Here is an 18,351-nt window from a genome sequence, read left to right on the forward strand (position 1 = left end):
ATTTCACGGTCGTATCTTTATCGCTCGCACTCTTGCCGTGTGCAGCTTGATCTGGTATCCAAGACCACAGAAGACAATTGGTTTATAAGCTTAAATTCTTAGCATACCCTCTAAAAAAACTTATTGTTTTCGTGAAAACAGAACCGAAATCTAACTGCTTGTCCGTATACGCGCCGCATCTCCTACCGAATAGTATGTGGTAAAATTCTCAAATAATAATTATAAGGTTGCATAGCATAACGTCTTTTTTGCGTGTGTTCGTGTCTGGAGAACTGATATTCGCGACATCAGCGTGGCATCGGCTCCGAAGGAACAGGTGCAAGGGTAGGAACAAAATAATACTGACTGTGAATGTTGCGTCACAGCACTTTTTCACGTGAATGCAAACTGCAAAGGTTTCTCAAATGGCAGATGTTAATCGAATAGATGACCATGCTCTTTGAGACTATTCTAAGGTGTTTCTTTATAGACTTTAGTGTATAGAGAGTCTATAGACCGTTTCTCAATGAAAGGAAATTGAGGGAGCTATAGACGTTAGTCTATAGGGAGTCTATAGACCATCTATAGACGAAAGGAAATAGAGTTAGCTATACACTTTAGTCTATAGAGAGTGTATAGACCGCCTCTCGATGAAAGGAAATTGAGGTAGCTATAGACCTTAGTCTACAGAGAGTCTATAGACCGTCTATAGACGAAAGGAAATTGAGATAGCTATAGACCTTAGTCTGCAGAGAATATATAGGCCGTCTATGGACAAAAGAAAATTATGGCAGCTATAGACCTTAATCTACAGGAAGTCTACAGACTGTCTATAGACAAAAGGAAATTGCGGTGAGATACTTTTAAGGAACAGCCGCCGCGGTGGCTCAGTGGCTATGGTGCTCGGCTGCTGGCCCGAAAGACGCGGGTTCGATCCCGGCCGCGGCGGCTGAATTTCTTTGGAGGAGAAATTCGAGGCCCGTGTACTGTGCGATGTCAGTGCACGTCAAAAAACCCCAGGTGGTCGAAATTTCCAGAGCCCTCCACTACGGCGTCTCTCATAGCCTTAGTCGCTTTGGGACGTTAAACCCCATAAACCAACCAACCTTTTAAGGAAATATCGATAGTAATGGCCCATTCTTCTGATAGGTAGCAAAATCTTTCTTTTGCATTGTTTTTATCGATCGCGTGGAACAGTTAAGACTTAAACAGATATGCATTAAGGAACTGTTTTGACGATAGGAATAGAAAAAAAAATTCAAGACTGCCGGTTGCTCATCTGAGGATATAATGCTGATTACAGTGAAATATTACATGTAAAATATGGATTAATAAAAGATTTGCCTTTCAAAAATTCTTTTGTCCAGAATTGTTGGGTATGGTTTGGTTTGGTTTATGGGGTTTAACGTCTCAAAGCGACTAAGGCTATGAGAGACGCCAATTGTTGGGTATGCTTTAGGTTACACGTATTTTTCTTTCCATAGCTCGATGCGCTGACCTTAACTTAAATTGAATCCTTTTCATTAGCCTCCTCGTTTCTGCCCGTAGGTGAGTACCGGCAAAATGGAGGTGTTATACAGAGTAGCCACGCTAACTTCAGCCAAGGGTTAAAAAAATAAAATATTTGAGGTAGGCCAGGGAAACCACTTACATACATCTACCAACCGGATTGCGCATCATAGGCAATTTTTTGTTTTGCAATAATTAATTAGCACTAAAGATAATTTTTCTAAACGCGTCAATATTGACTTTGGACAGCAAATGTGAATAGCAAAGTTGGAGAGCACCTTCAGAACCCCCCATTCCATTGATTCGCGATAAAGAAAGCCTGACGTGTATCTTTTTTCCGATAACCAAACGCAGCCCGCGAAATACAATAAAGTCACGTAGCTAGCACATTCGCGCGTCACGATTGTGCTGGTCTTAAACGTGGCTTGAGTGAACGAAATCAGCTGCTGGCAAGGCGTGACGACCTCAATGCTCCGGCAGGCCGATGTGTCAGCGGTGGTTGCGGCGCCCGCGCGAGCCAGTCTGTAAGCGTGACGGTGCAAGTTAAGTTAAAGAAGATCAGGGGTGGTATTCTCCCGGTGTCGCCTTTTGCGACATGTCGCATTCGCTCTTCGCTGATTGGCTCGAGCCGCGGTGACGGCGGCGTGACGACACGGACCCGCCTTCCTGCTACGTCATCGTGACGTCTCCCCAATTTACTACGCTTAGTCGAACAACGGAACGCGCTGAAGCGATTCGCGGGGGCGACGGGCTACCGTTAGCGTACAAACGCAATCGGCAGTTGCGGCTTTTGCGCCCTTAGCGTGAAAACATGGCGACGTCCTTTCAACCGAGAGCCGCCCGCTTCAGCCAATTCAGCAGTCCTTGCGATTCCGGTCGGCATGTTTACCGGCAACTACTGGTGTTGTTACTTTACGCTCTGACTTACCTTGCTTCGCCGATAAAGTTTAGGCTGCAATTCAGCCTAGTTTTTTAGATACGCTCTCGATTCTGGAGCGCGCAAGCCTAATGGGACCTCCAGCTACACTGCTACCGTCTGCAACTGCCCGAAACGCAGCCGAAACCTAGCACAACCGTCCGGAACGAAAGAAAAATAGATTTGGAGCTTTTTCGCGGTGTTTTATAGACTGAAATGAAGTAAAGTGAGTTTATATTAAATTTGCAAATGTTTTTTGAACATTAGACGTCATGTGATGGCAAATATTCTTGCTATAAAAGATACGAAACTACTGCTGCTAGTGAATCAGCAGTGGTAAATTGTCGCTTCTCGGAGTGAATGAATGCACCGCAGACGAAAGTGCCGGCGGCTTTTTCCGTTTATTCGAGCATCTCTAAGCACTTTTTTATGCCCCGCCCATATGCGACATATCGCAAAAGGCGACACCGGCAGAATACCACCCCAGCTTATCTTCTTTTGCCTCTCAGTGGCCTACGAAACTCCTCTCATTTGTGTTTATTACCTTCGGCGATTTCATAGTTCACAATGCTCGGCGCGTTCGCTGCAACTTGCACCGTCACGCTTGCAGACTGGCTCGCGCGGGCGCCGCAACCACCGTTGACATATCGGCCTGCCGGAGCATTGAGGTCGTCGCGCCTTGCCAGCAGCTGATTTTATTCACTCAAGCCACGGTTGAGAGCAGCACAATAGTCACCTGATTTTTTTTTTGTATTTCGCGAGCTCTTTTTGGAGCTCGGAAAAAAGATACACGTGAGGCTTTCTTTATCGCAAATAAATAGAATGGGGCTTACGAAGGCGCTCTCCAACTTTGCTATTCACATTTGTTGTCTAATGTCAATATTTAGATATTTAGAAAAATATCTCAATTGCTAATTAATTAATTGCAAAACAAAAAATTGTCTATGATGCGCGAGCCGGTTGGTAGATGTATGTAAGTGGTTTCCTTGGCCTGACTCAAATATTTCATTTTTTAACCCTTGGCCAAAGTTAGCGTGGACACCCTGCATACTTTTCTCTGGGGAGATATTGATAAACTGCCCAACGGTGCGGGCTGGGCAGCATTATTTATATTTCTTTTTTACCCGTCCGCCCTACTTCATGTTCCTGTACACCCGCATAACCATAAAAACTGCCTATAAATTTGCCTCGGCAGAGTGACATTGAAAAAGTATATTAATCTAACACATGGATGCCCCCCTATACCGTTCGAAAGATAAGGCACTAAATGTTCGATCTTCAGTAGAGCTCGGCGAAAATTCTCGTACCTAATGCATACTGATGCTGATTCTCTTCTCTCATCAAACTCTGGAAAACCTGGACTAAAACTTTTAGTTCGCACAGCTGCCGCCATGTGCCGCGGGGCTCTTAATACTCGTAATCATCGCGGGAATTTTGAATGTTCGGTACATCCCATTGATTTTCGATGCCGTGTCCGCAGTGTCCGATGCTGTACCGATACATCACCTGAATTCAATTATTCCTGCCACCTGCATGCATATATTTCTGTCAACAGCACACACGCCTGCAAGCGAATGCGTTTTAGGGAAGCCCGTCAGACAAGCATGACGCTCCCCCCAATTTAAAATAACCGGCGCAAAGTGCAGTCGTCGGGTATCTGGTCGCGCCCGCAGCACCCGCAAGGAGATGAGTACAACGGGCGCGAGCAGCACGCGATGAGAGAAAGCGCGCGCAGCACACGGACACGGTCAGTCAAAGCGTCTGGTCGGTGTCGTGCCCGATCAAAGCGTCAAAATTCTACCGTTTGGAAAGGTACGCGGCGCTGTCGTCGCGCAGCTAGCATAAGGTTGCGGTGCCTACACTCGGATACAGCTCAAGAACGGATTGGAAAATGTCCCTTAAAAGAGGCGCTCTAGCCAATAGCGTCGACCGGTACTCTCGAGGTTGCGGTTATCCCAGAATGTGAAGTCGCCTGTGGCTGGAAGGTGCCTCCATGAAATGGGATTAACAACAACGCCCTCAAAGTTCGCCGTAGCCATTGGCAGTAGGGGCTCTTGAGTGACACTTGCCGCCGCGTTTTCGAGCTGCATCCGACTGTGGTCTCTGTGAGCGCAGGTAGCAGTTTATGGGTCAGGTTTTGCACCGAATAGGAAGAGTCGGCCAGATAAACCGAGCGTTCGCGCAGAATCACGCTGCACTGTCTAGTTTTCCGAAAATTACAAATTGAATAAATATACATTGAGCTGCGCAGTATTCGCTAGTGCGGGCCAACAGACGATGGTAAATGCTCATCTGCAGAGAAGCTGGGTGTACTCTCAGGAGTTGCATTCAGTTTAAAAGCCCTTCGACGGCGCAACACGAGTGTGCGTGGCCGCTTGCTAATGATGTAAACACCAACTAGTCGTACCAATGCTAGTTCTATCATGAAGCTGCAGACGCCTGATCAAGTGTGGTGCTGAGGATGCACATTCGTAGCAGACTATTAAAACATTTCAGCCTTTAAAGAATAGTTTCTCTGCCCTCTACAAGTTGCAACAAAATGACACCTGGTCCTTCATATAGGAGCAAAAAGTGTCAATTATGGCTATGCCGCACACCACTCTCTCACCTCCCTCCCCTACCCAACGTCAGCAAGGGTGCAGCGCGAAACACACCCACCAGGGCCACTTGACAGCACATGCGCTTGTCCACGTGTAGAGCGGCGGCGAAAACTTCTGAGCACCTGGATTTCTTTTTAGCCGTGTAGTGGAAGGCTATCAGCGCCCTTCAAAGCTGAAAACGTCTTGAAACGTAAGAGCGAGAGTTCTCCGCCCCTCAAGAGATTCAGAATTTGAGGGATGCTTAAGTTCTCCACTGCAGAGCTCAAAAGAAAATAAAGCGCAAGGGAAAGAATCGAGACTTTTGACTTTGGCCCTCCTGGGCAACATTGTTTTTGCTCACCAGGTAAGTGCACGAGTTTTCACGCGACATATCAATGTGACGCCTAGCCCGACAGGGAGCGATTATATGATCCGCTAGGAAAGTCCCTCGTGCAGCTGTATACTTGTTCTCTTTCTGCTGTTATGCGTAAAAGATCCCGCATTCATTGTGACCGGTGTTCTGGAAAGCCTCAACTTTTGATGTGTTGATAACAGGCTTTGTCCTGATGTCAGCGCTAGCGTGAAGCGCATTCTTACCACACGTCCCACATGAACCGTTGGTGTTAGCAAATGCTAGAAAACTGGTGCAAATGTTCTGCAGTACATTTCGTTTCCTTCATCACTAATAAATTAAACTCCATGGAAAGAGGAAACAAATGCATTTGGGAGGGTTTAATGCATGCGAAACAGAAAGTGTGGCACCAAAAGCAAGTGCAACTGATGGCTGTATAGGATTGCTGCCCACAATCCGGTAAGGGAAGGCGCGGCGCGGCTGCTCCGTCTCTCGTGGCTTCGCCGCAAGGCAAAGTAACATTGGAACCATTGTTGTGCAGCGTATTATTGTGAAGCCTCGCCTCGGGAATCGAAAAGCCACAAGAAAATCAGAATTTTCGCGATGCGTACACGAGCAGCGTAGAAGTGAAAGGATTACTGTGGAGGTCAAATGAGTGCAGAGAGCTCCACTCATTTCCTGATCGCAGATATCGGTTGCTATGAAACTAAGCTTATTCCTCGCTTTAATGTTACTCGAAAACTTCTTCGGTCAGCAGCGGATACCGACTGGCACTCAACCATTGAGTAAGTCTGAATATTAAAGAGCAGCATCTCCATTAACGTCACACTTAAGATTGTATTACCTGGTGTTATTGAATGTGCATTATTCCGGACAGTAGCAACAAACCACGTGTGCCGTCTGTGGAATGTAAGGAGGTGAACTGTGTAGGTAGATGTTTTCCTGGAAAATTTTCTGAAAGTAGGAAAACATATGAATCGTGCAACCAGAATACGGCCCGGAACCTTTCACTGATGTGCAGGTAACTCTGAATGTAAGATAACTTTGAAGGTCTCTAACCAATCAGAGGTACCTTGCGCGAGCTCAGGATGGGATACCATACTAGTATGATTCAACAACTTTTCTTTTCGTTCTTTTTATTGCATTCTTATCATCTATCTCTCCGATTGATTAATCCCGACGAGAAGGGCGTCGAGATGCTTCGAGATAATTACCGAACCATCAAAGTAGTTGTATAAATGCTCTCGTAGTTGTAGACATGATAATCTCTGTGAAATGTTCAATAGAGCGTCTTCCACCGCAAAGCAGGCGGTCTGCCATTCAAAGGCAGTGTTCATGCATGAATATCTTTGCAAAAAACTTTTCCCTAATCTTTTGTACGAAGGCTTATAACAACACCGTGCGTTCAACTTAGTCACTCTGAAGGAATTTCCACCGCAGGGTATGGTCCTTTATGTCAGTACCTGTTTATTGAGGCGCAGAGGCAAATCGCTCTGGTGCAGAGGAGGGCTTGACGAGTCGACGAATGACTTCTCAGCCTCTTCAAAACGCATCATTGTCATGCTTTTGTTTGCCGCTCCTTTTCTAGCGCGGATGCATTTTTTATTTAGACATTTGTTTTATTTCTGCTCGCAATGAAACCGCAGTTATTTGCGATAAATGGAGCGGTATACTCAAGGCATAAACTTAACATTCTGCCCCTGGCCATTAGCGCTTGAGTCTGTGAACGGTTGAGCGGACGTCATCGTACGATTTTCAAATATAAATTTGTGGGTTTTTAAAATGCCCAGCAATGAAATAACGCTGGAGTGAAAACTGGTGCAACATATGCCACTCTATGTCGAGAATAGCCTTTTATCCTTTACTCGTGTCTTCTCGCTTCGACGCTGTTCTGCTTGAGCTCATCCTTGCACCCGAAGGTGGCCTACGCAATGAAAAACATAGCAAATAGGTTTCTCAAAGCCCACAGTAGTATTACCGTTGCTGCTCCTGAAGTAGAAGCCACTGTTCACGCCTACAAATCACGGACCGAGCTTGCAAAGAACCTGGCATCTTGTGACATCTCGTAATTGGATGACACGTGTTGATTTGCGAATCGCAATAGCCTAACGTACGGCAGAAAAAATGCCAGACAATAATTATACGCTGCACGAATGCGCGAACTGCTCTGAGCACTGTTGTACCTGAAATTATCGCACCACATAAAGATCGAAAGCCGACGAAGTTGGCCGCCTGGCACCGCTACGCAGCGCCATAACTCAGCGCAACAAGCCCCAGGCGGAGCCATACAGCCGAGGAAGCTGCAGAGTCCGGCTCAGGCAATCCAATGGCGCTGCACAATTTTTCTGCTGTGGAGTATAAATCTTCGTGCGATTTAAAAAATCAAGCGTGAGAACATACAATGTGATGCAACATATCTGTGCTACCAGTAGTGGTTGTACATTTCGCTTTCTTAATGATGGCATTTCCATTGCTTCTTTGTATTTGATTTAGGCGCCGCTGCTTAGTTGTGCTACTGCGTGGGTTTTAGGTGGGTGGTGTTCTTAAAAAGGTGAAGGTAAAAAGAGGGAGGGAGGGTGAGCTGCCTGGAGGTGGGACAGGGATCTAGGTGCAAGGAGGAGTTGCGTAGATGGGCAACCTTTCAAATGTGGAGGTGGAGAGATGGGTGGAGGGGTGGTGGGCATGCTTGCGGTGTTAAGACGAAAAGTGATGAAGATGGATGCGAATCGGTATGAAGCGGCGTCATAAGTCGTTATGAATACAAAAATGTTAATATATACAGGATGTGACGTGCAAAATGCATAATGGCAATGTTATCACCCACCTGCATACTCTCATCGAACGCTTGCACTTTGCCAAGGTTGTGAGGCGTGCTGAACATGGTAGAGCACGGCTGACTCAATTGTTTGTTATGTTTGTGGACAAGGGTCAACTTCCGTCCCCATATCTGAAAGCAATAACCTCCCTCGGTATGAATACAGTTGTTATTGGGAACAAAGAGCGGATGTTGACCAACTGCGCAAGCGATCCTGCGAAGCAAGCCAATGTTTTTCGCGCGTGCGTATGAACACATCAGTAAGAGCAAGATGAAGAGGTCGTAAAAGCGCTCGAAAAATGAGATTATATCTATGCGTGGCGGAACCGCAGTTTATGGAGGTAAATACCAACGCGACAGCGTTAATGTTCCAGTTCTGCGAAAAATGTACCGTCGTCCTGTCGGCGCCTGGAGTGGTTGTGGAGTCGCTAAACTCCGAATTGGCCGAAAAGGTTTGACTTCATGAATGGAGCGGCATAATTGAAAATTGATTATCATAACATAACATAAAGTGTGATAACAAGGTCGCAACATGCCTCAAACGTCATTGTGACATGCAAGCGTATGAAGTAAATGAACTGCGCATAAATTAAAGCTGGGATCATTAGTGTGAATGAAACCCCACTCCTTCCGATTGCAACTCCGACACGCTACCGCTAGACTACGCAGGCGCGTTTGAACGGCAAGGTTGAGGCGGGGTTTTATATGAATGTCGTGTGGGCTTTCATATAATGGTGTAGCTTACGACGATCTGAAATTGAATATTTGTGTCTTATAGGGAGGCACTACATTTTTTTTCATTTTTATTTCTCAATGTATACACGTCTTTAACAAGGTTTCTTAGCTGCAGGCTAGTGATGGATCCTAGTTTAAAATACATTATTTGGTTTGACAATTCAGAGCAACAGAAAAATAAACAAAACATAAAAGTGCGTACAGTAATGAAAAGGAGAAGTTGCGCCGTAAATAGAACAAATATAAACCCAATAGAAAAACTGTCTCGAGATTACATTTTGCAAAACAACAAAGAAGATTGCCAGAGGCACCATGATAACACTGTTTTTATACGTCACATATGAAACAACGATTTAACTAAAAAAGCCAACTAATTGGGGCATATTTCTAGAAAGGAGAAAATTTCTTCAGCGCTTGAAGTGTGGTGATAGCAAGATAGATGGGGAGGGGGGGTTCTTTTAATTTTCACACTACAAAATCCAAGATGTCGGTGACTGAATTTATTGTTCGATTTGGGAAGTATTTTTCTAGCGAGGCTGAGCGGGAGCTTGGTGAAGCCGACGTGAACGAAACTAACGGGATGTTGTTTCGCTGAATAATAATGATTTTGATATGAGTGGCTAAGTGTTGGTCTCTCTAATTCTGAAAGTGGAATAATTTTGTTCGATACAAATTAAGGTTTAGATGAATTTCCGAGAACCGCGAAACAGTCCTTCAGAAGAGTTGAAATCTGGGTTAGTTGGTACATTATACTTAAGAAAAACCAGCCAAAAGACTGGCTGTTTTTTCAATAAAGCACAGTTGATAGTCCAGTCGTTGTGTGTGCCTCGTCTCTCCTTTGTCCCTGTCTTTTTGGCTGGTTTTTCTTAAGTATGAAACAGTCCTTTTCTGCAGTTTTATTACGTGAAAAATATATGAGGAATAGGTTATACCCTAGGCCTCAATACAGTGTGCAAGCTGTGATTGGAAGAGGCTAAAATGTAATGTTCTTAACGTGTGTGTCTCAAAATATTTACGTTACTTTGTTAGTACATAGCAGGAGTATGAGAGCTTTGTGCAGAGTACATCAATATGCCATTTCCAGTTGAAAATATTATCCAGTATGGCTCCTAGACAGGAAATCGTGTCGATCTCTTGTAATTCGTTCATTTCAATACACAGCCGGCAGGGCGATAACTCTTTCGGCTTGTGGGGTGATTTGAAAACAACATATTTAGTTTTCTTTCTGTTTAAATAAAGTCTGTTAGACAAGAACCAATTTTTAATGCATTGCAAATGGTTATTGATTATGAGACTACAAGTTAAGGGACTAGTGCTTGAGCGAGCAGCAAAGTGCCTGTTGGTGAAGGTTGAGCTTAAGCGGACGACTGTATGTTTGTATCACGTGACAATGGTGCGCCATGTGATGCGGTAAAATTAGTAGAGCACGTGATCAAGTAATATGCTAATCAGATCAAGCGGAGCCGCTGACGGGTCACATGAAGTTTTCACTTCATATCCTTAAAGGCAGAGCTAAAGTGTCCCCAAATTTTTGTTACTGCAATTTATGCAGCGTAAAATAACCTATGCAGGAGTTTTTTTGAGGGAATTTTTTTTTTATTGAATGCGAACAGCAGTGTAAAAAAATGCTGTGTTTAGCGGCACTTGGCAGAAAAGGAGAGTGAAAGAGGCAAAAAAAAAAAGAGAAACAGAAAGCATGGGATGTTGTACAAGTGTGGTCAGATATAATTATACTCTGAGACACTCAATGCCTCTATACTTCAGTCCTCACGATAGCGCTATCAATTCCAGTAGTTGTAGCAGCAGTTTCGCACGTTGCTACTGACGCATTCATTATGTGCTCATTAAAATAGAGTACTTACCGTTTTGCTTTGAGATTTTTGAAATTAATAATTAAGAAACAGACAAAACTGCTTCGTGTTGATGTATTGCAGTTTGCTCCTTTGTTTTCTTTGTAAAAAAAGTCAGCAAGGATTAATGAAATGACAAAAATAACGCAAGCCAAACGGCGACACGCTATCACACATTGGCAAAGCATTTCCGCTGCAAATTTCTTCCCGGGGAGACGTTCCGTAATCTCAGCCGAATGAAGTGACAACAGATACTTTTCAAAGACAAAGCATTCGAGTCATTACCTCAGGGTGGAATTTGGATTTTTCCTTTACGGTCTGTTATAAATTACATTGTTCCTATAGTTCGCAGATATGTTTCTTTACAGGGGCGTCATGCCATGAACGCGCAGTTCTTGACTAATAGCGCGCCTGTATTAAAAAATATTCATGCTGAGCCCGTAAGCAATATACGAGGCGCGCTGTTCACAACATGGTGCTCAGCGGAGAAGACTAAGGATGAGCAATTTTAAGGGTGAACACAGGTTAAAAATTTTTGCTTGATTGCATCATCAGTAAATGACGCGTATGGTTAGTTGCGGATTTTTTATCCGTGGTGTGAAAAATGTGCAATTTAAATTGCATTGTCACATTCTGCTCAATCATGATTGCCTTCTTCCTTTGATAATCCACTATATACCTGAACTAACTTCTTGGATAAGATGGCAAGGAGTGTAGATGCTAAGGTTGAAATAGAATGGGACGTTAAGAACTATTAATCATTATGGCGTCATTAAAACTCGGTGCATTGTTTTCCTTGCCGCTTGCAAACAAAGATTTGAAGCAGGCAAGTTGGACGTGCAATGCAGTTGCTGAGCGGAAGAAGTGCGTGAAAAGTAGAAGCTGCCTTATCGCATTAGTTTAGAAGATCCGTTTGCGTTTTAAACTCGTGGTCACGGTAAATACTCAAGAACGCAACGTTATAAATTACAATACGTCTTCCACAACTGTCGAAGTTATGTCGAACTGTCGCTAGCACTTCTAGTGGCCATTCCCTTCATTTAGCCATTGTGTGTTTGTTGTTTGTCTTCTGTCTGCTTGCCTGAAGCTGGCTTTGTGGCACGCTGTTCACCAGCTCACCGGGGGGTGGCCAACCTGCCCATTTATATAGCAACCTGCCCACCGTGTCAGGTGGCATCTCATTTAATCGTAAGTGGCTGGTCTTGAAGAGCAAATCAAGTTCCACTGGCGGCAGCACCTGCCATAGCAAAGCAGTGGCGCATTGCAACTTGGCCGCTGCACCACTGCGCTAGGAATGCTAGGAAGACTCCCAGGGATGACTGAATGGAGTGAATGACCAATTCCGCAGCATATATGAGCATTAACTCATTATCGCTATCCGAACTGCCATCCGGGAGCACTGGATCTGAACACCAGAACCGAAGGAAAAGCCGAACTGCAAGCGCTTCTAATTCGCATTTGGCCTAACTACTCAAATCGACCATCCTTCTGTTATCTCCAAGACGCGCGCCGACAGTCTACATCTATGCCTTGGTGGCGGAGTTGCGCATACGCGAACCAAGTACACTTCGTCTTTCTTCGTTCATAGATGGTAGCCGCAATAGGCGAAACAGTGCAAGCCTGTCGTGACCTTTAGGAAGCGCGGCTCTACTTAAAATGAAAACACAAGCAGTACCATTCTGGCATGGGAACTTTTCCAAACATTTGCACTAGATCTCTCTACCAATCATGAGGGTAATCTGCATTCTTAAAAGGAGTAGAAAAATATGCAGCAGGAGTGACAGCAGTGCGGATTGCTTAGTTAGCAGCAATTTTGACTTTGATAATACGCGTACAAGAATAGAAAAAAAGGGAACGATGACAAGGTACTATTTCACAGTAGTGAAGGTCTTCCAGTGCAGGATTACAGACCTGTCGTTTTTTTTATAAAGTGTTGTGCGGTGTTTTAACTCTTCTTCCTTCTCCCGGTCTTCCTACACGCAGGCAATAGAGAACTTCAAAGTAGCCACGGCCATCTTCAGCACCATTGACGACCCCAACCAGAAGTGCCTCGTAACGAAGCATGGAGAAATTGATTATCAGACTGGGTCGACGAATTTCACGTGGTACTACCAGGGACTGGAAGGCTCGCCAAAGTATGCATTGAATAGAATCGAGTATCAGAGTATCATTACAGTGCGGCGCGGATGAGGTGGCATGCTGAAAGAAAAGATGCTCAAGGCTGAAAAGGGGCTGAGCACCCAGACTACCTTGCGTCCTTTGCAAATTATGTTACAGCCAACGTACCATAACGTACCATACCATACCGCACCATACCGTTTCGTCACTACATATGTGTGGAGAATACGGGGAATGGAGACCACAGCCATTCTACACCCATTGCCGCCATTTAGTCATCCTGTGTCATAACCGTAGGAAAAAACATCCAATGGCTGCACTGGTGAGAGTAGCATAGCACTTCAGCTTTTTTTAAAGTGCGCTAGCTATAGTGGTCATTCCCATCATGTGGGCGTCGCCTGTCTGTCTGTAACCGGTTTTGTGGCATGATACGTGCCAGCCAGGTGGTGGGCTACCTACCCACCGTGTCAGGCGGAAGCCCATTTAATCGTGAGAGGCATCCCGGTAAGAGCAATCTGGGTCGCATTCCAACCCAAGCAACCCAATTCCCACTGATGGAACACCTGTCATAAAACCTGCCTTGTGCCATTGCGCCACTGCTCACCTGGCCACTGAGTAGTTTACTCACCAAGGTGTAGCCGGTGGTAACTAGGCGAAGACCTGGAGCGCTGCCCCAATGCTCACCTGCACACCGGGTGGCCTATTTACCACAGCGTAGGCAGTGGTAACCAGGCGAGAAGCTGAGGCGCTAATTAGACGGCACCACCCCTAAGCCACGGTCCTTGACAATTGATGCCATGCTAGCGCATATATACGCATTTGGCCAAATTACCCCAATCGACTGACGTTTTTTTAATATGTCCTCACCCAGAATAGTGCGTCGACGACGGTGAGTCTGTCGGGCCCAGCGCTGGTCTGGCTTTAGAGCTGCCGCTGCACGAGAGATTAAGTATTTGTTGTTGTTGTGATTCCGCCTCAGCAACAGGAGCCAAGGAAAAAAAAAGAAATTAGCCCTTATTCTCCGAAGTGCTTCTTCTCATCTGTCTAACAAAGACGCGTAGGCATGCCTCAGATGCTTACTCCTACCCTATTGTTAGTACAGGGACGATGACACGGTTCCAAAGCGTGGGTTTTAAAGCTTATTCATAGGCAAGTATTTTCGATGTGGGAATTTCGCTTTTTATCTCCTTGGAATTTGGTTCGGCCCGCGCAGTTAGCTAACTCTGGCTCCACTGAGTGCTTTTCCAGACAAAGACGAGTGCTGGTTTACCTCACGCAGAACCTTCAATATCAAAATTTATAAATGTATGGGTCAAATTGTTAAATTATGACCCGCGGCCAATTCATCCATGACTGCTTCATCAACATACCCGTCACTTGCGCGATCGGACCACTGTCTTTACCTTCCACGGGTAATCTGTAAAGTTGGTTTTCATAAATTTACACCAGAGCTATGTCGTGCTCAAGCTTAATTGCTATGTATCGTTCATATTTTTGTACTTTACGAGAGTGAATCCCTATTGCTGAACCGACCACTACCGTAGTCAGCTGTGAAGACTTCCGCAATCCTTTCACGATTATTGTATGCTCAGCGGACTAAAAATGAATATCTCTATTAGGTAGTTAATCCCTCTGGGCCAGTTAACTTTGGAGTGTTTTCAGGCTTTGAGTGTAGAATGTGCAAGTAAATCTCCAGTGTATTGAAAGTGGTATCTAAAATATCGATTGCATTCCTTGTCGTCTCCTTTAGAAGAAATCAATAAATATGCATACCGTTTTTCCCGAGTCCCACAACGGTGTGTCATCATAATTCGCGAAATTCATCCGCTGCAAGACAATATTTTAGACCATTGGCCTCTACACTGTTGTGTCCTACCGAGTCGCGATTGCCCTCTTCTATACTCAGTTCCCCACATGACGCTTCTAATCTCGGTTGCGTTTCTTCTCCCTTGAAAGCCCTTGGAACAATGATTACATTGGAAATGAAAATTGCGCATGTCTTCATAACGTTCACGTGCGTATTTACGGTACACATTAAGGAGAAACTTTTGTGGAGCTATAACTGCTTTATGCTGGTACGGAAAATTCCCAATAAGCATATTTATAGTGCCTGAGGCTCATGGTCTATGCATTCCAGAAAAGAGGCTTCAAACCGCTTGCATATTACGAGCAATGAAGATGATTGTGAGAAGCAGCGCTATTGTGTTTCGGTGACAAACGCTCACTACGTCCTCGGTGATATCTTTTTTGACAGCTCGTTGTACTTCATTACAGGACGAAATGTTTCTACAACGAGATGGACCAATCTAAACCTGGGCTATTTTATATAGCACCATGTGATGGTAAGCTTGTATGATTTACTCTTCTGTTTTGTGCAAAGCAGTAACTGTAATATGAGACCGCTTCAACGGGTTAAAAACTTTGCCATCATAGTGTGTCGTAAGAGAAAAATTACGTGTTTGCGTGCTAGTCGGTGAAAATGCTATCAATGTGAGCTTTATGGCCCGCCTGGATAACATTTGAAGGGCCTGCACGGAGAACAGGATATAAATAATAGTCGCTCCTGGTCGGGGGTGTGGCGCGTAGTACAGATACCGCTCTCTGTTATTCGGTCACGTGGAAGCAGAAAAGTTAAGTTGTTCTTACACTCAAATAATTCCACAGACTACGTGAAAAAACAGACAGCAGCGAGCCTTTTTTCTTTCTTTCTAATACCACAGCGTTCTTTGAGGAGGATCCATCCGTGTATGAACTGTACACGGGAAATCTAGCGGAAATTTTTCCACTTTTTTTTTTCCAGTGGTGCTTTTAGGGCGCAAGTGCGTTCTTTTTCCTTGCAATAAAAAAATGCGCGAAACAGGAGATGTCTGTGCCTGGAGAGCATGCAACTTGGTCTAACGAGACTGCAGCCGACGTTTCGAAAACCCGGAATATCGTTCTTTGTGAGGAATGGGCAGTAGAACCACCTTGGTGGAAAAATTGGCCTGTGTGTCTGGCTGAAGCTTCGGTTGGCAGGTAGAAAAATGTAGAGAGAGAGAGAGAGAGAGAGATAACTCTCCCTGTGTACTTGTAGAGGAGACGAGGTAGATGGAAAATGAATAGAGGGTGGCAGACGAAGGGTGGGGGGGGAGGGTGGGTTGGGGGGGGAGGGGGGAGGGAGTGAATTGAGGACGGCGCGTTAGTCCATGAATCTTTGATTCGATCGGAAGAGTGTAGCAGGGGGTGCAGCCAGTCACATGGTGATTGACGGACTGGACGATGACACCCGCTCGCACGATCTGAACCCGTCAGCGGGAGCGGCTGCTTCATCAGGAGAGGACATTAATGCTCATCATGCATACCTTTCGGCATGATTCCCATTGATCGCCCGCAGTTTTTTTGTTGTTGTTGTTTCGACCCTTACAAAAATGACTTTTGAGCTTCAGTTGACGCCTTGTTGAGCTCTTGTTGAATCAACTGGGAACCAACATGAACTCAATGTATGTTGAGCCTACTCAACACCTGCTACACAGAATTTTTGTTTAGCCTAGTCAAGAAATAACTGTTGAGCAATTTTGTTGAATTAAGGTTGAATCATCTCAAGGCAGCCGTTTCTAAGCCTAACTAAATTAAATCATTTCGACATCCGTCGTATAAACAGAACCTGATTACATTACACATACTAAGAACGCATGCAGCACTAGTTAAAACTCTCATAAACCGCTCAAAGTCATTTTGTTGCATAGAAACAAGTGCTATTAGTGCAATATGCTCATTCAGGCATACCTACTTTGAAGGATTCGTATGTGCTCTCATAAAAAGGGCGCTTAATTAGTGCTTTATTTGTATTGTTTGTGAATAAATCAGGGTCGTCAAATAATAGACCGTTGCATGCGAACTTGATAACTTATACTACACATCAAATAAATAAATATTAATAGTAATAACTGACATAACTTTCCTGATCAGCAGGCCACAACTTGCGCAGGTCCGGACACCCCTGAGTACAACTATATAAGGGCGAAGCCGAGGTTGCATTTAAGATCGTAAGATGAACTCTAAGTCAGTACATGCTATATCCTCGGGTGCAGTACTGTTCCATGTTCTTTATCTGATGAATGTGTAAGGCTAGAGTGTATGTATCTATATATATATATATATATATATATATATATATATATATAAGGGATAACAAAATCTTCAAGGCATATATATATATATATATATATATATATATATATATACACGTGTTTGTACGTATGTGTGGAGCACTACGTCACAGGGGATGACGGCTTCACGTTAACGAAAAATTGCAGCAATAAATATGAATATACCGCCGAAAATTGCATTGGTAGTCGGTCCATCTGGCGCAATACGAATGTATTCCCAGGATTTTTTGCTTTTTTGCCCTAGCCAAGATTTAGAATGACGTGTTGATTCACTCCCGTAATTTCAACATGAATTCAACATGAACGCAATGCAGAAATTTCATTGAGAATGCTCAACTCTAGCACGGTGGCCACTTTTCCAATGAGTTTCAACTCGGCCTCAATAATTCACCAACACTAGCCCATCCTGGTCACAACAAAAATTCAACATGGCGTGTTGAGTCTGCTCATGAGAACTTCAACACTGTCTCAAGAAGCATTTTTGTAAGGGGAACGCTTTACGCAAAGAGCGAAACAAACTTAAAAAAGGAAATGGCCTTGAAACTACAGCCTCCTTTACTCAAATCAAATCTGTTTTATAGTTTTACATAAGAAAAAGAAGGAATGCACATTGTTTTATAAAATCTGTCTCACAGATAGAGAACAGTCCCTGAACGCAATCAAGGCATTCAGACTTTATTGTGACGCATATTGTGACACATATAATTTCTCAGTCGAATCTTTTATTCTCATATGGAGCTACTATTAGAGTAATTGCGTATAACCAGCTAATCGGGAACCCTGAATTAAAATAAAATGCGTGTAGTTTTAGGCAATCGTCACTAGTTTATGTTCTAATGCTAAAGCCGCTGCGGTGGCTCAGTGGTTATAGTGCTCGTCTGTTGATCCGAAAGACGCGGGTTCGATCCCGGCCGTGGCGGTCGGATTTCGATGGAGGCGAAATTCTAAATGCTCGCATACTGTGCGATGACTGTGCACGTTAAAGAACTCCAGATGGTAGAAATTTCTGGAGCCCTTCACTGCGACGTTCCTCATAGCCTGAGTTGCTTTGGGACGCTAAACGTCATAAACCAAACCTGATGCTAAGCTTTTCGCAAAAAAAATCGGCACATAGGACGCGAGACACTATACATATTTCCCTGCGAAAAAAATGCTTATACACAGTAATTAAATCTTGTCAACTTTAACGGCCACCACAGGAAAAAACAACGAAAGAAGAAATGAGTGACATCCTTGCATAGATAGCATCAAGCTAAAATTGAATTATAGTGTACTTGGTTTTTACCTCGTAGAAGCTCAATATTACTTGTTGCAACATCAAGCTTTTTAGCCACGTAAACAACGCCCATT

The 18,351-nt window shown here is 44.3% G+C and overlaps 1 protein-coding gene across 1 annotated transcript in view; it reads left to right on the top strand.

The window, feature by feature from the left end:
• The window catches only part of LOC149357871 (uncharacterized), a 28,754-nt gene that overhangs the window by 3,738 nt on the left and 6,665 nt on the right, over positions 1 to 18,351 (top strand). The window contains exons 2-3 of the mRNA XM_089577983.1: positions 12,719 to 12,870; positions 15,128 to 15,195. Coding sequence (XP_089434109.1) covers positions 12,719 to 12,870; positions 15,128 to 15,195 — 220 coding nt within the window. The remainder of the gene's footprint in view (positions 1 to 12,718; positions 12,871 to 15,127; positions 15,196 to 18,351) is intronic.

This window comes from Amblyomma mixtum, chromosome 3 (assembly GCF_055824585.1).
Source record: "Amblyomma mixtum isolate Tamu chromosome 3, ASM5582458v1, whole genome shotgun sequence".
Classification (NCBI taxonomy): Eukaryota; Metazoa; Arthropoda; class Arachnida; order Ixodida; family Ixodidae; genus Amblyomma; species Amblyomma mixtum.